This window comes from Bactrocera neohumeralis, chromosome 6 (assembly GCF_024586455.1).
Source record: "Bactrocera neohumeralis isolate Rockhampton chromosome 6, APGP_CSIRO_Bneo_wtdbg2-racon-allhic-juicebox.fasta_v2, whole genome shotgun sequence".
In the NCBI taxonomy this organism is placed as follows: Eukaryota; Metazoa; Arthropoda; class Insecta; order Diptera; family Tephritidae; genus Bactrocera; species Bactrocera neohumeralis.
In genome coordinates, this window is record NC_065923.1 from 60,354,697 (window position 1) to 60,374,728 (window position 20,032).

At 35.7% G+C, this 20,032-nt stretch overlaps 2 protein-coding genes across 4 annotated transcripts; both read right to left on the bottom strand.

Moving 5' to 3' along the window:
* On the bottom strand, window positions 1-4,163 carry LOC126763192 (odorant receptor 67c-like). 3 transcript variants are annotated; one of them, XM_050480483.1, is made up of 5 exons: window positions 3,356-4,163; window positions 2,667-2,868; window positions 2,430-2,585; window positions 2,267-2,363; window positions 1-704 (listed from the first exon to the last, which is right to left on the bottom strand). In XM_050480483.1, the coding sequence occupies exons 1-4, from the start codon at window positions 4,147-4,149 to the stop codon at window positions 2,298-2,300; spliced, it is 1,218 nt and encodes a 405-aa protein (XP_050336440.1). In that variant the 5' UTR covers window positions 4,150-4,163; the 3' UTR covers window positions 1-704; window positions 2,267-2,297. The 3 variants fall into 3 exon arrangements, with proteins under 3 accessions (XP_050336440.1, XP_050336441.1, XP_050336439.1); XM_050480484.1 differs by lacking the exon at window positions 1-704 and adding an exon at window positions 1,274-2,163; XM_050480482.1 differs by lacking the exon at window positions 1-704 and having other exon boundaries at window positions 1,274-2,363.
* A 5,081-nt stretch (window positions 4,164-9,244) lies between these two features.
* On the bottom strand, window positions 9,245-11,202 carry LOC126763191 (odorant receptor 67c-like). The gene is made up of 4 exons (XM_050480481.1): window positions 10,388-11,202; window positions 9,947-10,148; window positions 9,716-9,871; window positions 9,245-9,646 (listed from the first exon to the last, which is right to left on the bottom strand). The coding sequence occupies exons 1-4, from the start codon at window positions 11,179-11,181 to the stop codon at window positions 9,581-9,583; spliced, it is 1,218 nt and encodes a 405-aa protein (XP_050336438.1). The 5' UTR covers window positions 11,182-11,202; the 3' UTR covers window positions 9,245-9,580.
* Between the last annotated feature and the right edge of the window lie 8,830 nt (window positions 11,203-20,032).

Consider the following 20,032-nt stretch of genomic DNA (forward strand, 5'->3'; position numbering starts at 1 on the left):
TTATTCTTTAATTTTCTCTATGTTTATTACCGAAATGAGAGTATGAGCTGCTACGCTTTATACGCGGCAACATTTCAAGCATAAAAAAGAATTTGCATAATTTCCCAAAGCGTGAAACCGAAAGAATGTCGCATACAATTATTTCGTTGGTTTTGTAATTCGCAGGACTTTTCGCTTTCGCTTGGTTTTTGTTTTTGGAGTTATGGAGAAATAATGCAAAACAAAAAACCAAAAACAAAATGCAATAATAACAGCAACAATAAGACCGCAAAATGGGTATGTTAACGCGTATGACCGAAAAATGTCCAAGAAAAGGCAAGACAAACATGAATTTTTGGGAACATACATAGTTAAGCCATAATTTTGTTGTTGCTTATTTTTATATCTCGCACTTTATATCATAATCTTGCTGAATTTTGTTTTCTTGATTGTTATTATTGTTGTTGTTGTGGTGCTTTAGAATACTTTATTCGGTGTCTTTATGAGCATTACGCGCGCCGTTGTCCCTTTATTATCGCACCATGGCACCCACACATATAGTATACACACCGATCCAAAGTACCCCACAGTCGCTTTTGATGGATGACAACATCGCTTTTATGGTCACTGATATTAACGTATTACGGCATGTGGCAGCGTGTGGCAGTTAGTGGACAAATGGCGGCCGCTCGGTTGGCTCTTCGTGCTCTAGGCTGTTTTAGCCGCTAAATAAATATAAAAAGTTTTTTAATTGTAGGTACAAATTATGCAGACATAATAGACGGTGTGGTTACAGCAAATACCGTTATGGTCATACAAAAGGGATTTGCGACATAGCTGAAGGGTTTACGTAATGTACTCTCGGACAATGAACAATGACTAAAGTATGAAAAAGCGGAAATAATTACAAAGCCATAAAATATGAGTGAAAAATATAGGAATTTATATGTTTGTATATTAGGGCGGTACTTGAAAAAATTTTTGAATCTAATCTCATGCTTTGGTACAAAGTTGAAAACAAAGTGCCAAAGACGTTTCTATGGAGTTTGGTGCACATTTTATAGAACATCTTTTTATGTATGTGTCAATAACTTTGTCTATCGTAGTGCCACAACCATCGTGTTGAGATTAGAAATCTGTACTACAACTCTGTGAAACTCACATTCTCGGTTTTCGGTCAATCTAAAGTATTAGAGGTTATCTGTATTTATCAGAACCCCTTCAGGGTTTGGTAAAACTTTATATCAAACTCTGGAGAGTTTCGCCGTGATTCATTCATTAAAAGAAAGAGGACACACTGTTATTAGAAAGGGTTTATTTCTACATTACATTAAGACTTCTTACATATTGAACCATAGATGTGTTATAAAGACAACTGGAGGTTCAAAAATATTTTTATTATGCACATACGTATGTATATTGGTCTAAGGGAATTGTTGACCTGTTTTTACACATTGAGGGCGTCATGAGTGGAAAATTTTACTCTGATAACTTTATATATACTTGATTTGTATAGTAGATAAAATAACTTCCTCTCAGTCAGTTTGATTGCTGTAACTTTAAGCGGTTTGGAAGATATGTGCATTAAATGATTTAAGGGCAGCGCCGATGAAATCTTCAAAGGTTTCAAACCTCCGATTTCCTAAACAATACAATCTCTATCCATGGAGGGTAGACAAGAAACGATAGAGGAAAACTGTACAGAATCTCCTAAGAAACTTAGTACACTCGACGACTGTGACCAAGGCAATATTCTGTTATAAAAATTTAATTTCTGTTGACACCCTAATCTATACAATGAAGTAATATGAGCAATAATTGAAGAACATGAAATGGTAACTTTTCATGTGCAAGGACACATACTAGACTTAAAGAGTTGCAATTACGCGCTAAAAGTATATTAAAGCTTTGAACAAAATAGAATAAACTTTGTAAAATTAGGTGCTCATCTTAAACTGGGCTTTAAGAAGATATAATAGAATTAGTAACGAAAAATTGGAGTTTTGCTACGAATAAAACTCTGGAACGACAGAGTAAATGACTTTAAAAATCGATGACACCGAAATTATAGACAAAAGTAGACGTGGATGCTTCACTATGTTGATCCATTCCATTGAATTTGTCCAAGCAAAGTGAAGTCAATCCTTAGAAAAGTAAAGCAGAATGTATGCAGCTATTTTAAACCTAAGAAAACAAATGTTTCTCATGTTTAATATTTGTTACCATTTATGCACACCATCTAGGTTTGCCTGTTAAATTATTATTTATAAAGTATATTTAAGATTACCAATAAAAACTTCCGCCAACCATCGTTTAATTTAAACATCCTCTTCCTCAATGCTTGTCCGCAATAGTGTATAAAATTGGTATGATGTGGTACAGAGCTGTAAAAATATAATATGTATAATGTATCTGTGGAATCTTACCGTAATCTATGACATATGTCCTACCGACTTAAAACTATCCATTGATATCTCGAAGAATTTAAAAGCCGTCAAGCGCGCATAACGCTGAGCACGTGCTATGGGTAGAACTAGCATTCGCATATACTTGTAATTGGCATCGTACCAGGGATGATTGTAGAACGCATCACTTATACCAGTACTCTTTGTTTCAAATGAAATACGATAAGTTTTGAATATAAATTTCAAAACTGCATTTTTTTGGATTTTTTTTTTTCAAATTACCAAATCTTTAAGATTATTGCCGAAATAGGAGACGAAAAAGACCTGCACTATAGTTGAAACAAGAAAACCGATAAACTTAATGACGATCACAGCCTCCGAGCCCATCGCTATTTGAAGACAAATAAGGCAAAGTACCAAACATGAGCCGACATAGTTGAGAAGTGTGGCCAAGCCGAAAGTGTTATCGATTCGCTCAGCATAACTGAAAGAATATGCAAGAAAACAACTATAACTAATAGAAAAAAGCAGAGCTTTCAACATTTTGGAAATAGTAGATATCAAATGGAGGAACCGTACACTAAAACTTGTTCGTAAAATTTTAATTTTTTCGATGGAAACTACATAGTTCACTGATCAATTGACAGTCCGGCTTACAAACTAATATTTACAATCGGTTGTTAAATAGTAATTTTTATTTAAATATAGCTAAAATTGTTCGGGTTGCGAATTGACCAAGACACATACATGTGTATATATATTATATATATAGTATCCTTAGATCATCTGCCCGTGTGACTTTTGTAAATTTTTGAATATTTTCAAAGAAAAATCTTATTCACAGCTCTTAGTTAGATCATGTGGCAATTGTGTCCTCTAAATACTGTTATCCAAAGCTACTAAAATCGTTAATGAAACGGGCTCTTGAGCATCATCCAATTTAATAAAATTTCGTTTATAAATGTACTTACTTCAACATCTCATTGTGATATACCATCAAAGGTCCGAGCACTTTCATATCAGCATCCGTACCGGTTGGTTGAAAACTCTCTATTTTATAGATCAAATATCCGAAATGCATATTAACTAGTTGTACCATGGAGATGAGCAATAAATCGCCACTCAGAAATAATAGTGACACATGGAATGCCCCACAGCATTGTAGGAAATATGAAACCGCATACGCTAACGGTTGATTTATATCATAGAAATAGGTCATCATGAAGGGTAAAGTGAAGTCAAAACTTTTATTTTTATCCTCACGGCTTACATAATCATGTATCGATGCTATGAATGGATGAACAACAAATATTGATGTTATACTTAAATGCCATATTGACAAATATTTATTGGATATATTAATTGTTCTGAAGTATGGCACCAATTGGTAAGTCGCACGCTCTTCCGCCGTTTTTGGATGTTTGGCAATTAAGCCCTTAAGTATAGACTCGATTTCGCGTCGAAAACAGACCATCGAAATGCCCTTCATCAGAGCATTCAGCGCGAATCCCCAAAATAAAACAAACTCAGTTATATCCAGTAAGGTCTCCAAATCTTCGTAGACGACGTAGAGCAACATGCTTGTAAAATTGAAGATCGAAAAAACCGTGAATAATGCCAGTAGTGTTATTTGTAGTTTAGTTATTGGCTCATCCGGTGTCCATTTGAAAAGTTTTACACCCAAACATTTTATTAGAAAAAATGGTATATGGACAAAATCCGGTACAGTTGGTACGAATTCACTGCTTTTGAATATCGGCGTCATTGTGATTAAAACTTAGAGACTCTTGAGAATTGTTGAAAGTAAACGGCAGAAAAGGCTTTTATACATGTAGGAGGAAAGCACGCAGCAAAAGGCGCCGTTTGAAGGAAATGTGGAATTAAAGGCAAATATGATTTATTTTAGTTATTTCAGCTACACTTTTCAGCATATAATGTTGTATATAATTATATATGTACATATTATTCGAATACTCTTTAAGGCAAAATAAGACATTATAGAGAATTACTTTTTTAATGGCGATATTAATATCAAATATCCGTTATCTATATAGTTTTTTGATATCCATTTAGTAGTTTGCGATGTCTTATGCATTCGAAATCTGGATATAGTTACCTTTGCCAAATATTGGGTAGTCAAAAAAATAAGTCTTTGCGTATTTTGTCAATAGTTGTCGTTGCAGTCGTATATTTCCAGTGCTACCAATTGCATACCATCATACCATATAGTGTTGGAAAGGTGAGATTTTAAGCTTCATTTAACCAAAGTAAATTAGATTCGTGGCAGTTGAAAAAAAGTTACAGCTGTTCAAAAATGAGTGAAAATAATGAAGAAATTTGCTATATTTTGAAATTTTTGTATAAAAAAGGGAAGAATGCAAAAAGTGGTCGACCGAAATTTTACATATTTCTTTATTTATTTATTAGTATAAATATAAAAAAAGTTGAAGTTTGATTAGAAATACGAAAAGACTTTTTCGACTACCTAATATTATAAAAAGAAATATTTTTTATTAACAGTTTGAAGCTGTTCTCGTAGGAAAACTTCTGTTAAAGGGTTAGAATAGCTTAAATCAATCAACTAATAATGAATGCATAGGTTCTACCTTATCCACTCCGTTTTGATGTCAAAGAGTTTGGGTCAGTTGGCTTCAGCATGTTGTTCTCGAAACTACTTTCTTTAAGTCTGGTGACTACGGTACTTGTACTTCACCATAATGGGTTTTCTAGCCCCCTATCTCTTTTCGTCTACGCCACTGCAAAGTAATTATGAAGCGAAATAATTTGACCGTTTTTATAAAATATAATGTGTTTAATCGAAGTTCATTTGGAGAGACATGGAAATCACATCAGCTGTTTGTTTTTAAATAATTATCTCAATATTGTCAGACAAATTAAATCATTATATAATTATTAGGGACCGGTAAAATGATAATATTTACATAATATAATTTGTAATAAGATAATTTGATATAATTTGCAATACTGTTGTTAAAAAATAGAAAGAGGTCTCAAATAGTAAGTAAAGAAAGTAAGAAAATATTGTTATCGATGTAAGAAGTGTTCTGCGGTTTCTTAATTGAACCATGTGTTTAAAAATGGCCTCATTGCGAATTAGGGGTAATTCAAATTATTAATACGTAGCTCAATTTTGGAAGCTGAAGATATGAGAATATCATAAGGATTTTGTGTTCCAAAGCGTAACTGGAACTTATACGTATGAAAGATTAATCACTACTCCTACTAGTCGTTTTTATACTCTCGCAACAATGTTGCTAACGAGAGTATTATAGTTTTGTTCACATAACGGTTGTTTGTAAGTCCTAAAACTAAAAGAGTCAGATATAGGGTTATATATACCAAAGTGATCAGGGCGACGAGTAAAGTCGAAATCCGGATGTCTGTCTGTCTGTCCGTCTGTCCGTCCGTCTGTCCGTCCGTCTGTCCGTCCGTCCGTGCAAGCTGTAACTTGAGTAAAAATTGAGATATCATGATGAAACTTGGTACACGTATTCCTTGGCTCCATAAGAAGGTTAAGTTCGAAGATGGGCAAAATCGGCCCACTGCCACGCCCACAAAATGGCGGAAACCGAAAACCTATAAAGTGTCATAACTAAGCCATAAATAAAGATATTAAAGTGAAATTTGGCACAAAGGATCGCATTAGGGAGGGACATATTTGGAAGTAATTTTTTTGGAAAAGTGGGCGTGGCCCCGCCCCCTACTAAGTTTTTTGTACATATATCGGAAACTATTATAGCTATGTCAACCAAACTCTACAGAGTCGTTTTCTTCAGGCATTTCCATATACAGTTCAATGGAGAAATCGGATAATAACCACGCCCACCTCCCATACAAAGGTTATGTTCAAAATCACTAAAAGTGCGTTAACCGACTAACAAAAAACGTCAGAAACACTAAATTTTACGGAAGAAGTGGCAGAAGGAAGCTGCCCCAGGCTTTTTTTAAAAATTGAAAATGGGCGTGGCGCCGCCCACTTATGGACCAAGAACCATATCTCAGGAACTACTAGACCGATTTCAATGAAATTCGGTATATAATGTTTTCTTAACACCCTGATGACATGTACGAAATATAGGTGAAATCGGTTCACAACCACGCCTTCTTCCAATATAAAGCTATTTTGAATTCCATCTGATGCCTTCTCTGTATAATACGAGTATAAACATTAGGAACCAATGATGATAGCGGAATAAAACTTTAAAAAAATACGGTATTTGAAAAATATGTAAATGACGTATAATGAAATCTCGATTATCACTTTACCATGCGAGAGTATAAAATGTTCGGTGACACCCGAACTTAGCCCTTCCTTACATGTTATACTCTTGCAATCATTTGCTACAGAGTATTATAAGTTTGTTTACCTAAAGTTGTACGTATCACATAAAACAAAACGAGATAGATATAGGGTTATATATATAAATGATCAGGGTGACGAGTAAAGTTGAAATCCGCTTTACTCTCTGTTTGTCCGTCCGTGTCCGTCCGTGCAAGCTGTAACTTGAGCAAAAATTAAGTTATCTTGATGAAACTTGGTATGCAGGTATGGGATGGGCGTAATCGGAGGACTGTCACGCACACAAATCGCCATTAACCGAAAATACTTAAAGTGTCATAACTGAGCACTAAATTAAGATATAAAACTGTAAATTGGCACAGGAGATCGCAGTAGCAAGGGGCATCAGTGGGTAAAAATTTTGAAAAAGTGGATTCGATTTCTCTAAAACTACTAAAGCTAATACAACCGAATTCGCCCAGCATGAATATTACAAGAACTACTACTGATAGTGTGAAAATGGATGAAATCGGGTGAAAACCCCGCTCACTCCCCATATAACGGTACTGTTCAAAATTACTGAAATTACTAAGTTGGCCACCAAGATCATGCGATTTAACGCCTTTAGACTATTTTTTGTGGGGCTACGTCAAGTCTAAAGTCTACAGAAATAAGCCAGCAACTATTCCAGCTTTGGAAGACAACATTTCCGAAGAAATTCGGGCTATTCCGGCCGAAATGCTCGAAAAAGTTGCCCAAAATTGGACTTTCCGAATGGACCACCTAAGACGCAGCCGCGGTCAACATTTAAATGAAATTATCTTCAAAAAGTAAATGTCATGAACCAATCTAACGTTTCAAATAAAGAACCGATGAGATTTTGCAAATTTTATGCGTTTTTTTTTTAAAAAAAGTATCAAGCTCTTAAAAAATCACCCGATATATGTAGGTCAGTGCATAAGTTATATATGGTGTATGCTATATAAAATTGCTTAGATTCCGATCCTCTAGTTAACGTTTTACATCGTGAGGTATTTCCCTGGCTTTGATTAATGAAAGTTGCAAGAGTATAAAATGTTCGCTTGTACCCGAACTCAGGCCTTTGGTACTTGCAAATAATATTTTTGGACTAATAACACTGGTCTACAATGATTCTCTTGTCTTATATATAAGAACAGTTTTGGATACGCTCTCTCTCTCGTTTACTTTATTGTCTTTATTTTCATTTTACATAACAAAATACAGAAAACATGAAACAAAATAGCATGGAGCATCAAAGTAAATAGAGAGAAATATGTCGAAAACGTATATCATATCGTAATTAAGCGTATTTTATGAGTACTTCCTTTACAATTCTCTAGTTAACAATATTTTTTAAGGATCAGCAGTAACCTGTGATAATGGAACGATCCCATCAACCCTGATCCAATTATTCTATCATTTTTGATTCAAGAGGTACAGCACTCTGTTTCTAACTATAATTGTCTAAATTAACCGTAAACATATCCAAATGATTGCGAATATAAACTAACTTGATACAACAAGATATTTTGGACAATTTTTTCACCATTTGGTACTTGTTTACCTAAAAAATTTTCGACTCTCAACACAAAACTTTTCCGAGCTACCCTTAACGGAACATACATACATAACTTTGATTAAATCTGTACCTTTCATGTATTGGCGTATTTCGGGACCAACAAAGAGATCCCCATTCAGCTTTTTCATAATAAGCTTGGAAATTTTCTACAAATGTCTCTAAAAAATATCCTTCCACGTCCAAGCTTTGACAAATTGGTATATCATTCTTAACTTGATCAGGTTGCATACCACTGAGTTCATTTTGCAAAAATAAAAAATAAAATTTATAATAACAATGCCTCTAAAGCAATCAATTTTACCGCGAACGCCGGCCGCCACGCTTTTATGTCTCAACTACTCAACTCATTTCTACCGAATTCATTACATAACATTATATAAACTTCTCATATCCCCGTTTGAAAATACATGGAATTGGACTACAACAAGGTCAACATTCCATGTAACACATTACTAAATTGCGTCAATCTCCAGTGAAAATATCCGAATAAAACTATAAGCCAATATTGTCAAGGTATAGCGGTTCTCATGTAAAAAATGTTCGAAAAAGGACCACAATTTTAAAAGCTCTGAGCTATCGAATATGAGAATCTGCCGGTTCAACGACTTAATACTGAGATTTCCGTTAGTCGGTAAATGAAACAAATCCAATGAATACTTCCTCTAAAGTAGACGACATATACCTTATTGTAATTTTAGGACACCCAGTGTGTACTTTTGTCAATATGAAGGATAGCTAAGGATATAAGTGAAAATGCTTTCCTAGATATACAGATGTATGACTAATGAGTAATACCTCTGTATTCTTCTATGCCAAATATATCAGTCAATGTGTGAAATTGTGTGGAAACATATTCTCAAAAATATATTAAATCAGTCCAGTCCAATATATTCCAAAAATAAATTTTTTATTTTCCGGTTGACTCTCATTGAATATACCAAAAATATAAACTTCCGTGCGAATTGCTATAATTGCTTTTTATTCTGTCTGTTCTGCAATTTAAACAGAATATTTTATAAACAAATCCTATCATAATCTGATCAAAGACATCAACTTATTATAATAAAGATCAAGGAATAACTCGGGTTTCTTTAATTTTCCAGGCTCTCTTATAAAACGAATGCAGCAAAACTTTATCAACATTAAAGAAGTTACTATCTTTCATAAAATTCATTTCAGTATATGCCCGGTACCTCACAACTTTCAGAAATAATAGGTACATATATTTTTCGAAATTACTATTTTAAAAATATCTCTGCGATTACCCAGAATAAATTCCGCTTAACTTCTATGCATCTAACTATCCTCTTCTTCCATGCTTGTCCGCAGAAGTGTAAAAAATTGATAAGAAGTTGTACAGAGCTGTGGAAATAGGGAATATACATCTAAGTAAAGTAGCTTATTTCAGTGTATAATATATTTATGTCTTACCGACTTAAAACTATCCATTGAGATTTCGAAGAATTTAAAAGCTGTCAAGTGAGCATAACGCTGAGAACGTGCTATGGGTAGAACCAGCATGCGCATGTACTTGTAATTTGCATCGTACCAGGGATGATTGTAGAACGCATCACTTATACCAGTGCTCTTTAGTTTCGACGAAATGTGATATGTTTTAAATATGCATTTGAAAAATAAATGTTTTTTAATTTTTTTAATTACCAAATCTTTCAGGTTATTGCCGAAATAGGAGACGAAAAAGACTTGCACTATGGTTGAAACAAGAAAACCGATGAATTTAATAACGCTCAGAGCCTCTGAACCCAAAACTATTTGAAGACCAATGAGACATAGTACCAAACATGAGCCGACATAGTTGAGAAATGTGGCCAAGCTGAAAGTGCCATCGATTCGCTCGGCATAACTGAAAGAATATAAAAGTATTAAGTACTAACTCATCAAGAAGAGAGAACTTTCGGCATTTTGTAAGAATTCCGTTGCGCCTTGAAGTACTTTGGATCAGAGTTTTCCAATTTTTCGGCGGAGTCCGAACTTTCGTCAGAGACGAAAACATCAATTTGGGTATTTCAAGACATTTCCTTAATGTCGAATGTTAAAAGGGTATCTTGAAGATTATTTTTGCGTTTGCCTTTGGAAACTTACTCCAATATCTCATTGTGATATTCCAGCAACGGTCCCAGCGTTCTCATATCAGCATCCGTACCGGTTGGTTGAAAACTCTCTATTTTATAGATTAAATATCCGAAATGCATATTAACTAGTTGTACCATGGAGATGAGCAATAAATCGCCACTCAAAAACAGCAGTGACATATAAAAAGCGCCACAGCATTGTATGAAATATGAAACGGCATAAGTTAACGGTTGATTTGTGTCATAGTAATATGCCATCATGAAGGGAAACGTGAAGTCATAACTTTCATTTGTATCGTCACGCCATATATAACGAAGTAACGATGACACCATTGGATGAAGAGCAAATATTAATGTTATACTTAAATGCCATATTGACAAATATTTATTGGATGCATTTATTGTTCGAAAGTATGGCACCAATTGAAAAGCCTCGCGTTCTTCCTCCGTTTTTGGATGTCTGGCAATTAAACCTTTTAGTACAAATTCGATGTCACGTCGAAAACAGACCATTGTACCGCCCTTCATCATTGCATTGAGCGCAAAACCCCAAAACAGTATAAACTCAGTTATATCTAGAGAAGTCTCTAACTCGTCCTTGATGACGAAGAGCAACATGCTTGTGAAATTGAAGGTAGCAAAAACGCAAAATGTTCCTAGTAAGGTTATTTGCAGTTTGCTTCTCGGTTCATCCGGAGTCCATTTGAAAAGTTTTGCGCCCATAAATTTTATTTGAAATAATGGTATATCTACAAAATCTGGCACAGTCGGTGCGGATTCACTGCTCTTGAATGACGGCATCATCGTGAGTAAAAGTAAGTGAAACGGTTTACGGAGAACTGTTGAAAGGAATTGCTGTTATTGGCCTTTATACCATGGTTGAAGCAAGTATTAAACAAAGGGCGTCAGTTGAAATGGGTGCGCTCTATAAAACTATGGTTGCAGAAATGGCAAGACTTTGAAGCCAATGAAGCATTTAAGTAATAAAACGCGTATCTTTAATACAAATGTAAAACTTCCTTCTTTTGAAAAGATATAAGAGTCATATTTTGTATTTAAATTTGAAAAGGAACTATAACATAGAGTGCTGTGAAATAACTTTTATACAGAGCCTTATTTGCCTCCTGTCTACTTCCCCTGCAATGGTTTCTAAAACTTCGATATCTCTTCACCACTCCATCTTTACAAGTGAAAACTAATTATTATACTCTTGCAACATGTTGCTATAGAGTATAATAGTTTTGTGCACCCAATGATTGCACCTAAACCTAATCGAGGAGACTGTCGGTTGTTTGTCCATCCGCTCGTGCAACTTGTAACTTTAGTAAAAAATATTTTTATGAAACTGTGTATCCACATTCCCTAGTACAAAAGAAATTACGACTTCGTAGATGGGCGTAATCGGACCACTGCCACGTCCACAAAACACAATTAACAAAACACGTATAAAGTGCTAAAAGTAAGCATAGAGGATCGCAGTAGCAAAAAAACGTAGCAAAGACGTGGCCCACCCCCAATAACCCTGATTCGTCCGTGCAAAAATTGGACGATAGACGTGGCACCGCTCATTTTTTGGTGAAATCACATAGCTCGGGACCGGACCGGCCGATTTTGACCAACTTTTGTACGTGGCATTCCTCTCACATTCCTATGTCACTTTCCGTAATTGGACTAAAATCACGCCTACCTACCATATAGTACAATTTTAAACTCCACTATTTCTTTCATTTTCCATTACAGAAATCAAGAAATAGTTATTGTAACGAGGTAGAAGATTACACTAGGAATTCCTTTAAAGTATGCCACCTTACTTGCTTAGATTCCGCTCCTCTGGTTGAGGTTTTACATCTAAAGATATTTCCCTGGCTTTGATTCTTGTAAGTTGCAAGAGTATTAAATGTTCGGTTGCCACCGAACTCCTTGCTTGTTTTTGATTAAAACCTAAAACTGCAGAGCACTGTCGTTTGGATGTTTTCTAGCCCTCGCCAAATTTCGTTGTCTACACCTCTGCAAAATAATCATGGTGCTAATTAAATTTACTGCTTTTATAAAAAAGAATAACAATAATCGAAGCGAAGTTCGAGATACATGGAAACCACATCAGCTGTCTGTTTACAGATAATTATGTGAAAACTACGAGACAAATTAAATAATTATATGTATTATAATTGCGGAACGGTGGTGCAATTCATATACCATCAGCAATGCAGGATTTAAATTATGTACCATATACTATAATATAATATACTATTTATAGTTACAGAGAGAAAATATACTGCAAATCTCTTTCTGTGTGTTTACCGCGGAGCGAGAAGAATTGTTCGCACGGCTATGAATTCGATTTGGCTTGATTTAATTTGTCTTAATTAATACCCGAGGTTTTACGCAAGGTCAAAAGAACCAATCGTTCCTAACTCAATGGTTTTATATGATAAATTTGATTTAGTTCAACTGTTTTCAAACCATGATGTGAAAGTATCATAAGCCTATTGGCCTATTTTTGGAAATGGACCGTATGGAAGATAAGAAACCGATTACGCGGTTATAGCCGAGTTAACAACAGCGCTCCAGTAGTTTCCTCTTCCTCTGCTTCCATCGGCGGGTATTGTGTCGAATACTTTCAGAGTGTTGGAGTGTTATCGTCCATTCGGACGACATGACCTAGCCAGCGTAGCCGCTGTCTCTTAATTCGCTGAACTATGTCAATGTCGTCGTATGTCTCATACAGCTAATCGGTTCATCGAGTCCGATATTCGCCGTGGCCAACGCGCCAAGATTCAAAAATATTTCGCAGAACTTTCCTCTCGAAAACTCGTAACGTCGACTCATCAGATTTTGTTATCGTCCATGCCTCTGCACCATAGCAGGACGGGAAAAATGAGTGACTTATAGGATTTTGGTTTTGTTCGTCCCAATTGCCTATTTAGTCCGATGCAGCATCTGCAAGAGTTATTCTACTTTGGATTTCGAGGTTGTTGTTAATGTTAATGCTGATTCCAAGATAGACGAAATTATCTACAACTTCGAAGTTATGACTGTCATCAGTGACGTGGGAGCCTAGTCGCGGGTGCGATGACTGTTTATTTGATGACGGGAGATATTTCGTCTAGCCCTCGTTCACCACCCTACGTATTTGCTTCGCTGCCTTATCCATTCCGGAGAAAGCAGAATTAACGGCGCGGTTGTTAATGCCAATGATATCAAAATCATCAGCTTACGCCAGAAGCTGTACACTCTTATAGAAAATTGTATCTTCTCGGTTTAGTTCTGCAGCTCGAATTATTTTCTCCAGAAGTAGATTGAAGAAGTCACTCGAAAGAGAGTCGTCTTGTCTGAAACCTTGTTTGGTATCGAACGGCTCGAAGAGGTCTCTTTCTCTCTTTCTGTTTGTCGCCGCATTTTTTCGTAGAATTTTCGAGCATTACCCCAGTCGTTCGGCTTGTCAATACTCACGCATTTCGGCCTCTCTCCTTTTCTGTCTGAATGCGTCTCACTTCCCTCTTTAACTTTCGGTATCTATCCCATCCCACACGCGTTGTGGTCGATCGTAACGTTGATAGGTAGGCAGTCCGTTTTCTCTCCGCTGCGACACGGCTCTCCACGTCGTACCAACTGTTATTTTGAATTTATTTTGCAGTTATACGTAAGGAGCTGAGCTTAAAATACCGTCCCACAGTTCCCGTATACCGAGTTGTTGACGAGTGCTCTCAGTGAGCAGGAGTGCAAACCGAGTAGAAAATCGTTCGGCTATCTGTTCTGATTTCAGTTTTTCGACGTCGAACCTTCCTTGTGTTTCTTGACGTGCGTTTTTTGCTGCACAGAGGCAGTTGGTAATCTTTCATTGAAGATGTCTTTTATGTGGCGGGTCACAAACCCAGCGCACAACCCTATATAGGGGGTGTTTCGCCTTCTCACTTTAACTCGCCTTCAAACGGATGTTCTTAGGCTATCCAGAGGATACTTGGTCGAAGACTGGAAGTCGTGAGCTGCTTGAGCTATATGTAAAAGAATCGTTTCTGGTCACTCCACTTTCCTCACTTGCGTGAACTTCTACACATGACTCCATCCTCCAAAACCGAATTCACTTTTCGCAATAATGACAAGAGATATCGCTCAAAACAGAATTGTGCTATATTGAAAGCAAAATTATCACCAATGAAGGATCTGCTGAAAACATTTTCACCGCATGAATAAATCGCATGGTACGTTTGCTCAGTTAAACATCATCTGATGCTCTAAATCTATCTCAGTCAGCACTAAACTTATTATTAATTAAAAAAATCGTCGATATTGAAACTGCAGTCGCCTCCAAATTTGTGTTTACGAAAAATCTTAAGGAATTTTGGGTTGCTATCATCTCCAATCAAGATCTGCTGGAAAGACCAATGACCTACCTATAGAGGTAACATTCAAACTTAGACGATATTCAGCCGAATCAAGCATCACTACGCAAATATATTGATGAAGTTTGCAGATTTGCTCTCTATTAGTATCCAAAACTTTATGGTGATATGGTAGATGCCGATTTTAAAGACTCTCATACTAACTGGAATAGTCTATCGCAACTTGCGAAAAATCGGAACTACTTTAACGTTTGTACTTTTGCTCTATAATATTGGATACACGAAAAAGTATTTTTGTATTTTGTCGTTGCAGTCGCATATCTCCAGTGCTACCAATAATATTGTGTCGTACCATATGGTGTTGAAAAGGTGAGATTTAAAGCTTCATTTAACCAAAACAAATTAAATTCGGGGAAATTGAAAAAAGTTACAGCTGTTCAAAAATGAGTGAAAATAATAAAGAAATTCGCTATATTTTGAAATTTTTATATAAAAAAAGCAAGTCACCAATGAAATTTGTGAAGTTTACGGAGAGGATTCCGTATCAGTTCGTGTATCACAACAATGGTTCGATTTACACTGATGAAAGTTTTATACTGATGAAATAATGTCTCTAGCGGAAAAATGGCAAAGTGTGGTCGACAAAAATGGTACATACATATTTGTTTATTTATTTATTAGCATACTTAAATATAAAAAATTGTTGAAGATTGATTAGAAATGCGAAAAGACTATTTCGACTATGAAATATATCTGAATGATAGTTGAGCTTTCATTGTTGAATTATAAAAGTTTTAGAGACTTGTGAAGGGAATACTGTAGGTACTCATACTTATGGTACTGCATTCTCCTATACCAAAAGCTCTACTTACAACTGGTTTGGAACAACTGGGGTTGTTTATTTAAGTATGATACTAAGAACTCTGTTGCTTATTGCTTACTATATTTTTCCAAAGAATCACCATTTTTAAAAGTCGCAGACTACTTTAAAATTTATTGTCTGATTTTCATCACTGGATTTCCGACATTCTACAAATTTATTTTCTTCTTATTAGTTTTAATTGTAACCCTATATAAAGTATAGTTTACTTTTAACTACTAAAATTCATTCGTGGATGTCTACAATATTTTCAAGTAAGGCATTAAGCAATTTAAGATCGAAATAACTCACAAGTAAATATTTGTTTTCTAGATTCCTCATCATCTTTGACCACAATAACTCCTAGTCTCAACATAGCCAACAACTGCGTGAAGTTAGTAAAAGGCGAAAGTCAATTTATTCACACTATCTATGTTTAAGTGTTGGTATACCGCGATCATAGTTTATTACTGCAATACTCGTAAATAATTGATTGTTTCGACCAAACGCACGCACACACATAAAAGCACACAATATTTCTGCTCTGCAGAAGCTAGCGAGAAGAGCGGCACATTGATATGCTGACAGGCAAGCGTTCAAGTTGTAAAATAAAATTATTGACCATTTGCCAAACAATAACTCAAAACATTAACAGTTAAACGGCAAGCGAGCAAATAAACACTTGTACACGCATATGTATGTATGTATGGTAATATGTAAGTACCATACTTGTTTATATTATGTTCATGACACACCTACATAAGAAAGTGGTGGACGCAGTCATTGAAGCGGGCGAGGTCAAATGGATGCAGCCAACCACCAGCTCACAGCGTTCAACTATTACAGAATTCGCAAAATGCAGCGAAGCGTGTACGTGTGTGTGTGTGCAGCTCCCCATAACACTACGGCGGAGTCATAAACTCAATTTCATGCAAAACGCGAAGTGAAAATCAACAATTTGCGCTTGCCGCCCACGCTGAGCATATGCTAACATACACACAAATATATATATGTACATACAAAAATACGCACGCAAGTGTGAAGTGCTGGAAAAATCGCTAAATTTACGAGCGCATTCATGTTGTGACTGCAATTGCAACAACAACAGTGTTGCATTTCCAAAATATACACACAATGATTGCAACAATGTTCTTGTTTTATTGATGGAAAAATAGTTATTTGTTGTTGTTACTTTAATTGTTGTGGTTATGATTTTCTTCCTACTGTTTTTTTTTTCTTTTTTTGGTTTCCGTTGTTGTTGTTTCTTTTTAATGTGGTTGTTGTCATCATATTTTCTTGTTGTCAAGTTCTTAATGCTGTTTTTTGTTGTTTCTTCTTAGGACAATGTGTTTCTTCCTACTATTGATTTTTGTTGCTGTTTTCTTTTATTGTTGTTGTTTCCAATATTTTTGTTGTTAAATTTTTCTGTTGTCATGCTTAACGACTTATCTTTTTATTTCTGTTATTATTGTTGGTGGTGTTGTTGTTTCGATTGTTGTTATTTTTTATTCTGTTGCTGTTATTGTTGGTGCTGTTAGCACGCATTGCCGGTGTAACCAATCGAATCGGGCAATAATGTTAAATCGACTCGAATGCAAAACACATACATCAACATACAACACGCACGCGCACACTTATTTAATACACTTATGTAAATATCGCCGTTATGTAATAATTTGCTAAGTATATAAGTATATATGAACATTAAAAACAGTAAATAAATGAAAATGTTTTTCAACAAATTTGCAATTAATTTTATTACAAAAACAACTGTGCTTACTTTTGGTCCCTCATAGAGGTTAAAGCCGGTCAAGTTTCATTGAAACGAACAAAGTTTTATTCGATTTCCCTTTTTCGTGCCTCCTTTCGCCTTTCGCCTTTAGCTTTACTGCATTTATCAAGTTTTCAAATAGTTTTATTTGGATATGAGCGCTTCATATTCGATTGTGTAGCCGTTATATTTTATTGGCAATTTTATGTTGTAGTGGTGTTGAAAAAAACCGTTAATAACTATGCTAAATTTTGCGGCCATTGAAGTGGAAAGTACTTGTAAAATTCATCGAAATAAATATTTTTAAATTGGCAGTAATTTACTTTTGGTTTGCCCCAAAGTGGAAATAGTTTATTATAAAGGCGAGTGCAGGCATGACGAGTCGGGGAAATATTTCAACTTTTTCAGGTAATTTTTTGTCGATCAGGAATGTATGAACACTACAAATATTTTTGTTTATATATACATAACTTATGCAAAAAGCACATTTTTTAAGTTCCAGCATATAGAATTGCCAATAGTTGAACTTTGGATTTTAACATAACCGCAAAACAACGCTACAACTCAGTTAAATCTCGTTATAGTTATTTCAGCACTCTTTCTATAGCTAACAGCAGTAGCAGAAGGTAAATTAGAACTTTAAGTCAACAAGTATTTAGATACCGTTAATCAATATTTTATACGAGTATACGAATTCAGCATTCACTTCTAATGGAAATTTTGAATCGATTACTCAATCTGTGATCGCTGTTTTAGTCAAGCTAACTAACAGAAATCACTATACGAGTATTAATCATAATAGTGACGGGGAAAGGTAGAAACCACAGTTCATTACTTTTTAATACCGTATCTGTGTCAACCATACTGACTCAAGTCAATATATTAGGCTGGAGCGGGTTCACGTTCATTCATACTTTCACTAATGGATTTCGCGGAGACTTACGGATGTGTACAATTTAGGACGTTCTTATGGCTTATATTATACTTTAGGATCCTTATAACATTATTCGTCCAGTAAACTATGTTATGGGTTCGATTGTACTCGGATTGCAAATTGTCCAAGTTAGGATTTCTTAGAGCCCGGACAGTCCTAACCCTTAAAATGGGTTTTGCAATATGATTGAAGTCGTTGGGTACTGAACAAAAGCTAATTAAGGTACTTTTCATAACCAAAAGTGTAAAATGTTTTGCAGAAGATTCAGCTTCGATCGGCAGGACTACAGCCATTATCTTTCAAAAATACTATAAACGAAGCATTGTGTGTTAGTCGTCAAAACAAAAGCATTTCACAATCATCTTGGAATGGCTCAAGACAATGCATAATTTATTCCAAGAAGGACTAAACAACTTCCAGCGAAATCGATGATCTGGATTTAATGTAATTTCCTAAAAATCTACACAATGCATGGTTTCATTAACTTTTCAATACAGATTGCGCTAAGAAGATAAATTTTGCTTTTAGGATACTTTAGACTTGAAGTAGTGCTGCCACTACAAAACGGTGGGCTCGCCAAAATAATCCATATCTAATGTTAGAAGGTTAAACGATTTTATTTTGTAATATAGGCGATCGCCTAAAGAAGGGGTGGCGAAACAATTTAACTCCGCACAACAACGACATCAACAACACTTGTGAGAGGGCTAACTTCAGGTGCAACCGCACATTTCATTCTCTTGCAAAACGGTTCAAAGCCGGCTAAATACTATCAGGTTCTGGAAATATTAAAAACTGTAGCAAAAGGGTTCAACTTCGTTGTTAGACGAAATGATATTAACTTATTCGAAGGTCATAGACTCCCTATGTTTTATTAATATATTTTACTTTCCGTCTGTGCAAATCATTCATTGGGGCCAAATAAACGGAAGGGTTGATTGCATTACTTTTGATATTGCTCAGTTGAGAGAAAGAACTTATTTTCAAGCAACTTTATAACATAAACACATATATAAAGTAAAGTTACACGGACGTTTCAAAATCGTCAGTTAAATGACGGCTAAAGCAAGTTTTCGTCCGATTGGCAAAAGGCATATGGTTCTTAAAAAGTAGTAGTGAAGTAGTCGCTAAAGCGATGATAACCGAGTTCCGCTTGTTAAGTCAGTCGTTTCTACTTTTCACAACGTGGCACCTTTTGGAAATTTTAAGTGAACCTAGGTCCTTCTCCACCTGGTCTGTGGAGGTCTTCCTCTTCCTCTGCTTCCCCCGGCGGGTATTGCGTCGAATTCTTTCAGAGCTGGAGTGTTTTCGGATGACTTGACCTAGCCAGCGTAGCCGCTGTCTCTTAATTCGCTGAACTATGTCAATGTCGTCGCATATCTCATACAGCTCATCGTCCCATCAACACGCGAAGGACCATACATCTTTCGCAGAACTTTTCTCTCGAAAACTCGACTCTCGACTCCTCAGATATTGTTATCTTTCATGCCTCTGCACCATACAAGTATAAAAGGACGGGAATGAGTGACTTATAGAGTTTGGTTTGTTTTCTGTCAAGAGAGGACTTAATTCTCAACTGTCTACTCAGTCCGAAGTAGCATCTGTTGGCAAGAGTTATTCTGCGTTGGATTTCGAGGCTGACATTGTTGTTGCTGTTAATGATGATTCTAAGATAGTCGAAATTATCTACAACTTTGAATTTATGACTGTCATCAGTGACATGGGTGCCCAGTCGCGAGTGCGACGAC

Excerpts from the sequence above, each read along its gene's own strand:
- LOC126763192 (XM_050480483.1), bottom strand. The coding sequence starts at position 4,149 with ATGACGCCGATATTCAAAAGCAGTGAATTCGTACCAACTGTACCGGAT. Across the intron at positions 2,586-2,666 it reads GCAATAATCTTAAAGATTTG|AGTACTGGTATAAGTGATGC; the intron begins GTAATTTGAAAA and ends TTTGAAACAAAG. Across the intron at positions 2,364-2,429 it reads CAATGGATAGTTTTAAGTCG|CTCTGTACCACATCATACCA; the intron begins GTAGGACATATG and ends ATATTTTTACAG.
- LOC126763191 (XM_050480481.1), bottom strand. The coding sequence starts at position 11,181 with ATGATGCCGTCATTCAAGAGCAGTGAATCCGCACCGACTGTGCCAGAT. Across the intron at positions 10,149-10,387 it reads TATCACAATGAGATATTGGA|TTATGCCGAGCGAATCGATG; the intron begins GTAAGTTTCCAA and ends ATATTCTTTCAG. Across the intron at positions 9,872-9,946 it reads GCAATAACCTGAAAGATTTG|AGCACTGGTATAAGTGATGC; the intron begins GTAATTAAAAAA and ends TCGAAACTAAAG.